Source organism: Vicia villosa, linkage group LG1 (genome assembly GCF_029867415.1).
Source record: "Vicia villosa cultivar HV-30 ecotype Madison, WI linkage group LG1, Vvil1.0, whole genome shotgun sequence".
Lineage (NCBI taxonomy): Eukaryota > Viridiplantae > Streptophyta > Magnoliopsida > Fabales > Fabaceae > Vicia > Vicia villosa.
In genome coordinates this window covers 173,815,328-173,823,796 of record NC_081180.1, presented here as the reverse complement: position 1 = coordinate 173,823,796, position 8,469 = coordinate 173,815,328, and the positions used below count along the sequence as shown (strand labels likewise).

The 8,469-nt window shown below is 29.8% G+C and overlaps 1 protein-coding gene across 2 annotated transcripts; it reads right to left on the bottom strand.

Annotated features, from left to right (window-relative positions):
- Nucleotides 1-1,609: 1,609 nt before the first annotated feature.
- On the bottom strand, nt 1,610-4,514 carry LOC131620554 (AT-hook motif nuclear-localized protein 7-like). Of its 2 annotated transcripts, none has more exons than XM_058891684.1 (6): nt 3,920-4,514; nt 3,573-3,640; nt 3,305-3,439; nt 2,698-2,859; nt 2,011-2,373; nt 1,610-1,912 (listed from the first exon to the last, which is right to left on the bottom strand). In XM_058891684.1, the coding sequence occupies exons 1-5, from the start codon at nt 4,371-4,373 to the stop codon at nt 2,044-2,046; spliced, it is 1,149 nt and encodes a 382-aa protein (XP_058747667.1). In that variant the 5' UTR covers nt 4,374-4,514; the 3' UTR covers nt 1,610-1,912; nt 2,011-2,043. The 2 variants fall into 2 exon arrangements, with proteins under 2 accessions (XP_058747667.1, XP_058747659.1); XM_058891676.1 differs by having other exon boundaries at nt 2,035-2,373.
- Nucleotides 4,515-8,469: the final 3,955 nt, after the last annotated feature.

The window sequence follows — 8,469 nt, the reverse complement described above, 5'->3', positions numbered from 1 at the left end:
AGGAACATAAAATCATGGATTGATAATTAATTAATGTAGTTGTATCATAGTGCAAAGTTATGCAGAATTTTGGATAATGGCATAATCAATTCTCAAACAAATAATTTCACCAATGAGATTATCATCTATTATCAATTAATGTAGGTGTATCATATGTTATAAATTATCTAGCAGAGAATTGGAACAATTAAGAAAGTGGAAAAAACACAAATATTAAAAGGTATAAAATGTTACTTGAAAAGATAACATGAGCACAAACTTATTTTTTCTGCCAATTTGTTGTTAGAAATTTGACATACCCAAAACTCCTTTTATTATATGTGTTGAAAATAACATTAACAACTTCACCACAATGTTGAAAATATCTTTCATGATTAATTTTGAAATTAGAAAAATAATCAAGTTGTAAAAAAATGCAATAATGATTTGTTTCGTTGGAGACAGCATAAAAAAATTTATACATTCTGATGTAACATTGATCTTCAAAAGAAAGAGTAAGATTAAAATAAATCAGACATAAGAGATAAAATTGAATAACAAAATTATAAATACCAAAACTTTGATCTTTATCTTTTGCACCTTTATAAATATGAGAAATAATAGAACATTTTAAATTTTACCTATTAAGAGATCTTTCCTCCAATTCTCATAAATAATATTAACTGAAATAGTAATTGAGAAATATTACAAAACAAAACAAAAAAATAAGAAAGATAACCGCAGAAGAAACAAAAAGTGTAAACAAATATCTTTGATTTCAAGCAAACCACGCATGTGTAATCCAAAGTTATTATGGGTATCAAAAATTGAAAAGAAATTGACAAAATATTATAACAAAAAAAAGATAACAAAATATTATAACAAAAAAAAGATAACTAGCATGTTTGGTGTAGCGGTGGGTTTTCACGTTTTCAATGGAATCACGATGGGTTTCTAAGTTTTCATAGAAGCTACCTTTTAGAGCTTCTCTAAAATCACGGCAGATCCATGTCCAGACTTGCGTTTGCTTGATTAAAAGCTAAACCAAACAGGCTAAACATTAATGAAATTGAGTTTATCTATAACATTACACAAATATAACACTAAAGAAAAATAACATAAAAAGATAGAACTAAGAAAATATGTAACCAAAGAACATTGTTTACAAACAAACCACACCTGTATAATAGAAAGTTATGGGTTTCAAGAAATTGACAAAATATTTAACACTAATGAAAGATAACATGAAAAAGAATTAAAGAAATTGTACTTCTTTAGAAGAAAAATGAGAAAATCCACTTCAATTCCAACTTAATACCACAATTGATTAAAACCACATCGTGACATAATTAGAAGAAAAGACATCAATGATATTTCCAAAACAATTAACTTTCTTAATATTATATTAGATAAGGTAAGTAAGAAATAACATGACAACCAAATAATTGGCCTATTGGTAATGTTCAGAGTCCTTTATGTGTCAGGCTGCTAGCTACCATGTTTAATCCAAAGTACATATCTCAAAAAAAACATTGACCGACCTATTTGAAAAACTGTCGACTCACTTTTCTATTTCTGTGTTTCATCATACTTATAAATTATAAAAATAAAATAAAAATAATAATAATAATAATAATAATAATAATAATAATAATAATAAATTTGATTAATACAATCCAAACAAAATAGCTTAAAATGTGTTTGATAACAATCCCATCCACCTAGCTAAATCCCAACTCTAAAAGAAAACAAAGAAACAAAACTTGCAAGTTTTGAACACAAATGGTAAGATCAAAAAAATATAAGCCCATAATAATAATAATAACAATACTTTCTAATTTCTGACAACTGTACATTGTGTCAAATAGCCTAGTTGTCATCACAAACTCCCATTGTTAGTTTCATTCAGTTACCATGTCAGCTTCTCCATCACCTGAATTCACAACAACAAAAGTTACAATATCATCAAAAATGTAACAATATTCCGAGACACAGATTCCCTGAATAACTAATGTATCTAGTTTACCAAACGTCATAGGAAAAGAGTATCAAGACCTTTTTTTTCTATTCATCCGGCAAAGAAATGTTGATATCGGGAGATGTTCTTTGATCTGAATACTCGTCGGAACCGGTCCAAGTAGCAGCATCAGGTGTGTCATCTAAGTTCAGTTTATCGCTTGAAACGCTGACAGATTCTCTCTGGTTTTGATGATCAGGTAACTGAGACAAAATAGGTATCATAAAGTTTTCTCCGTGAGCATTTGCTTGTGAGATAGGTCTTGCTGCTGTCACCATTTCTGGACCGGTTGAAGTTGGAGACGCCACCGTTTGTTCCCGTTGGTACTTCTTTTTAAGTGCCTTGTTACCATCTGGCGTGAAACTTCCCACTACAATCTGAAACCAAGAATGATTTAAGATTATTATCAATCATGTTACTTATTCTTATATTTCAGCTATTCAAATCATCAACTAAGCCTTAATCAGATACTAAGAGTGTGTTCGTCTCAAGATCTCAGATTCGAATCCGCTAGATGCTAATAATCCCTCGTGCTTCTAACTTCAATACTTTATAGTGTTATGCAGTTCTAACTTCAAAACTCACTACACTAGTTGCGACTTGAAGTCAAATCTTATCAGTGAAGTTGTATAAAAAAGTAATCGATAAAGTTTTCATCTGATACCAAACTGATAGAGTAAATCAAGAAGAAAATATCTTACTTGGATAGGACCAGCAGCTGTAAGTAGACCAGCAACAGAACCTCCAATCACTCGGCCGTCAGGACCAGCAAGTGATACACTCAGTCCACCATCGCGAGTTCTTATGCCGCTAGTGTCTGAGACCGTATATGATCCAGACAAAGATAAGATCTCAAATCGACCCTGAAAGTGAATAGAACACAAAAATGTTCAACAGTTCAAGAATTAAATATATCAATTACAACTACTATAATTTCATGATGGAATAAACAATTTTAGAGCTAGTATATAGAAAAAACTGTCTAACCCTACAAATAGAGACAAACAAAGATTATTTGACATCTATGTAATTACTGTTTAACAAATATGGCATATCTATATTCACACTTAGCAGAAGACATAAATAGTCTAGTCCATGAGATTGCTAAAGGGATAACTAGGAGAAAATTGAACCAACATTAAGATCATGTTTGGATAAAAACAGCTTAAATGAACACTCGATATGCATATAGCCTTGCAAGCACTTTTGTCAGTAGAATAACTCAAATAGTTCAATTTAATCGCATAAATGCAAAAACGAGAGAGAAAAATTGACAACACTAGAGAGTTTAGATTTAGAAGAGCATGCCTCATAAGTCAAAATACCACCACCAGAAGAACCGAGTTGCCGTAATGTGACTTTAGAGATAGCTCCATTGGCAGAAAGAATGCATATCGCTCTTGGACTCTTCTGTGCAAATGACAAGATCTTCCCACCAACATCCTACAAAGCAACAAAACAATACCTTTATCACATACCTTACCAAATACTATAGATCTGTTAAAAACTTCTCAGTAAATCACATTACATCACAAAAAAAACTTAACAATGATAATGTAAATGTTCACTATATTACCTCTCCTGTATAAACTGTAACCACATGCGGTGCAAAATCCACAGCAGCAGTGCTTGCAAACACTTCACCTTAAAAAATTACAGACAGAAAAATCAGATTCTACCAACAACAGAAAAAATCAAAAATTAGAAACCAAAACCTAAGTACTAATTTCAGAAAACAACACATATTTTTAGTCATAAAAAACAAATACACACAGAAACACAGAAAGTAAAGTTTCTAACTTTTTCACTGGCCTAACTAGGAAAAAAACATAACCAAAAAATACCCATTAAAATTTTTGAATACAAGTTCAAAACTTTAAGATTCCATACAAAGAAACCATAGTTGTTATATCCAATACTCACCAAAAGAAGAAAGCATTTGGTAATTTCCAAACCCAGTTGGTTTCCCACGGATCTTTTTGGAGGAAAACTCATTAGAAGACAAAGTGAATCCAGGTGGTGGTGGCAACAATGGTGTTGTTGTTGTTGGTGTTTTTTCAACCTTCCTGTAATTAGGATTCAGGTTTCCATCAGCATCATATTTTCTTGGTCTGCCTCTTTTCTTCTTCCCAAACAAATCAAAGCTTCCTCCACCACTGCTTCCCGGCGTTGTTGTTGCTGTTGTTGCAGCTGCTGTTGACACTGCTACGGTAGAAACCACCATTGATGTTGTTGTTGTTGTTGTTATTCCAGTAGTGTTAACAACACTAACACTGCTTCCGACATTCATGTTCATGATTTGAGGTAAAGGGTTTGTTAATACTTGTTGAGATTGAGGTGAAGAAACATTGTTGTTGTTGTTCATGGTTTGTTCCATGATGAAGAGTTTTTTGTTTTTGGTTTTGTTTTTGTCTTGTGTTTGTGTTTTTTTCTAGAAACTAGAAAAGAAGAAAAAAAAAAGATGAAGTGTGATTTGAACAAAGTTGAGTTTTCAAATGGCGCCACACAGAAGAATGGAGTATAGTTGTAGGGGGAGATGGTAAGTGTAGCCTTTTTCTCTTTTTAACCTTTAAAGTTAAAAAATAAATATATCAAATTCTTAATAAAATATTTATTCTTATTTAATTTGTATTGAAGTGATACTAAAAAAAATTAGTTTTTTTTGAAATATTTATAGAATATATTTAATAATGAGATATGAGTGTATAATATATTTAATTTGAATATAATATTTACAAAAATAAAATTATGCAAAATCAACAAATCAAAAATAACTATAAGTTGAATTTTATTTCCATTTAAAATGAAATAAGTAAGCAAAAAGTTGATAGAATATCTTGCCATAATAAAAAAATATTATTATTATTAAATATTTTTTGAACTTTTGTGTGTTTATAATTTTTTATACAATAAAAAACACGCAATTTTACAATTATGAAGCAGTAATTGATTGGATTCGAATTAAAATCAAATGATTTTGATTTAAATTTATTGTTTTTAAAATTATAAAAAAAAATCTAATTTTACAAATGTATTTCACATTTTTTATTTTTTTTATAAAGATTTCACCATTTATATTTAAATATAATTATATTGTATTTAATTATATTTATCTTTTTTTAATTAGAATATCCTTAACATGTGTCCTAAGGACACATGTTAGCATGACCCTAATTTTAAAAAGTCAAATTTTTATAAAATTTAACGGTTTTGATTTTACTGACAGTGTAAAAGTGTTTTACGCTGTCAGTTAATTTCCATTAAATCTTTTATATTTATATTTAGTGTTTTTATTTCAAAATTAAATAAAAATATAAGAAAATTTATATATCATTTAATTTTAATTCAACTACTATAAATATATTTAATGCATGAATGCGACATATTTATGCATATAGAGAATCTGATTACCACTTTGCAGCTGTAATTTTTACCAATAATAAATAAATTTAATTTAATATAATTAATGTAAAAGAATGCATAAAACTTTTTTCACAAGCATGCCCTTATTAAATTCTACTTTATTTTTAATCTTTCTTTTTCCCTCTTTCTCTGTGCAATGCATTAATGAACGATAATGAGGACTGGAATGGGAAACTGCTATTTTCTTGTCGGGACTCACTCCACTTTATATTTATTTTATTTTATTTTATTTGCATGTGTAAAGTAACAATTTTATTTAATTCAAAATTAAAATAAAAAAGTATTAATAGGTTCGTTATTCATGAGGATAATCCCTACAGATTATTGTTCTATGACCAAATTAACCCCAACAGACTTTTTAACTTTTTTATTTTTTATTTATTTTTGTAGCGACTACTACTACACTAGTAAGATGTTAGACCTTGCTATATTGAGGATTTAAATTTGACATTAAGCTATATTTGAGAAATGGCGTGCATGGAAATCAAATATTGTGTGATTATTATTTTTCTTATAAAAATAAAAGTTTATCTTATTTTATATGACCATTTGTCATATGCAAATTATTGAATAACCATATTATTTTGCTATAGTACTACAATTCATAGTAGCAAATATCAACAATTTTCACTGGACAGTTCCAACAGATTTGGACAGTTCCAACAGATTTAGTCAATTGTTACCCTAACCTTCTAAAATCATCAATCGGTCTTATATTCCTCTTGATCTTAGGCCTGATGAACTCAGATAGAATCATTCTACAGTAGGTACTGACCCTCAAAGATGCTTATAATTACAAATCTCCTTCAAGCTCAAACTTTAATTGGGCAAAGTTGATACGGACAATAGTATACCTCCCTCAAAATCAATGTTTGTGTGGAAGCTTATCAACTTCACGGTTCCTAGTGACGAAATCTTAGCCGACAGAGGCATTATGCTTTTTCCCTCTATTTGTATTCTCTATGGCTGCTAGGAAGAAACTATTGAGCACCTATTTTTGCTATGCAGTTTTTCTATAAAAAAAAATTAGGATTGGTTAGTCAATATCACACAGCATGTTTTTTGATTCAACCTCTTGGATATTTAGGAAGTTTGCAATAGAGCTTGGTCTAAGCAAGGGGAGGTAGTAATTATCTATGCCATTGTCAACATCTTTAATATCATTTAGTTCTGCAGAAATCAGAAAAAATTCCATAACAAGAACACTCGTTGGAGAATTGCCATAAATTTGATAGTTGCTCAGGTTCAGCTTTCACGCAATTATACAAAAGCGACATCCTCATGTTCTGTGAGAGACTTTATGGTTCTTAAAGCTTTCAAAGTTTCCTCCCACCCTCCTAGAGGTCCTCGAATAATTGAGGTAGTTTGGAAGCCTCCTTTCTTATCTTGGATAAAATGCAATACGTATGGAACCTCTCTTGGTCTCCCAGGTCATGCAGCTTGCGGAGGACTTTTCAAGAATCATTAAGTAAACCTTATTAGATGTTTCACTGGAAATCTTGGTAACAAATTTGCTTTAAATGTGGAATTCATTGGTGTCATGAGGGCAATTGAAGAAGCAGTTGATAGAAGCTTGAATTACCTTTGGGTGGAGATTGACTTTTCACTAGTCACTCAAGCTTTCAATAACTTAAACATTGTTCCTTAATCCTTAAGAAACAAATGACTTAATTGTATATATAGAACCAATAGTATGTCTTTTATTATTTCGCATATTTATAGAGAATGGAACCACTGTGCAGACAGATTAGCTTCATTAGGCCTATCCATTCAAGGCTTTGTTTAGTTGAATGAAGCTCATGTGTCTGTTTTTGACGACTTAGTTCGTAATAGGCTATGTCTCCCTTATTTTCACTTTGTTTAAATCTTGAGGGTTCAGGTCCATGTCCCCCCCTCTTTTTGTATCTCTCTTTCTTTTTAATATATACTCTGTCTTTTACCAAAAAAACACAAACAGAAGTCCATTGAATATTACTATTTGAACATTAAAATTAAAATGTCATTGACATATTTTTATTGGTGTTTCTTGATATTCTCCACTATATCGATCAGTATTAATTTTTTATTTTTGGGCTTGTAGAATATTGAATAATTTTAAACATTAATAATGTATTAAGTAACTTATTTAATTGTGATAAATATTTATCAAAATTAACATAGATAATAGGAAGATGTTGTAAGTAAGTTGGTTATGACTTGATAGTTAGTTAAATTGCTAGACTAAGGCTATGTTAGAATTTATAGAATTAGATATGATAACCTTGAGTTCTATTGTTTGGATTAATTTAAAAATTGATGGAATGAAGTGTGACAGAATGTATTTCATCTTATTTCATCAATATCTTTCTTTTCTTGTACCTCTAATTTGGACGAATTACAAAATTGTTTTATTCCATTATGAAATATTCAAACAATAGAATAACATCTTTATTCTGATATGTTATGTTTCACTCCATTCATCTCAACTTTGTTCGTTTTACAATATCCAAACATAGGCTAACTAACTATAGTTGAATGATACCTAAGCGTCTCACCATCATCTCGTAATACACAATGATTTATTTAATGAATACATTATTTTCTTTTTATTATGTATCCAATTCCAATTTGTGTTCATGTATAGTTTTTTATTTAGCTAGAAGTTATTCTTAGCATAGATTATATTATGGTATATCAAAATATAAAACCACATATTTCATAGATTTTACAAATCTTATAAGTCAAATCCCCAATTCTAGATTCTTTTTCTTTGATTTTTCTTCCATTATCTCTATGGAAGATTAAGGCTCAGAATCTTCCTTCGATGTCAACAAGCATTCCACCGACTTTAAGTTCCTTCTAGAATATAACTAAAAAGTATTGAATATATTCAGAGAAGCCATGTTAATAAGCCCTTGAATAATTGTGAATAATTCCACCAAAGCCACGTAAGTTAGAGTTCCATTCTTGCTTCCATCGAAATTAATAATAGTACAAGAGCGATGTTAGAAAGTTCCACATGATGAAATGTTCTTTCGTGTTCCCCTGATGATATTTACTAAAATAAATGT

What these genes read in the sequence shown, in the direction of transcription:
- LOC131620554 (XM_058891684.1), bottom strand. Translation starts at nt 4,373, where the DNA reads ATGGAACAAACCATGAACAACAACAACAATGTTTCTTCACCTCAATCT. An exon ending in TTACAGTTTATACAGGAGAG is followed by an intron (nt 3,440 to 3,572) that starts GTAATATAGTGA and finishes GTTGCTTTGTAG; the next exon opens with GATGTTGGTGGGAAGATCTT. An exon ending in GTGGTATTTTGACTTATGAG is followed by an intron (nt 2,860 to 3,304) that starts GCATGCTCTTCT and finishes ATTCACTTTCAG; the next exon opens with GGTCGATTTGAGATCTTATC.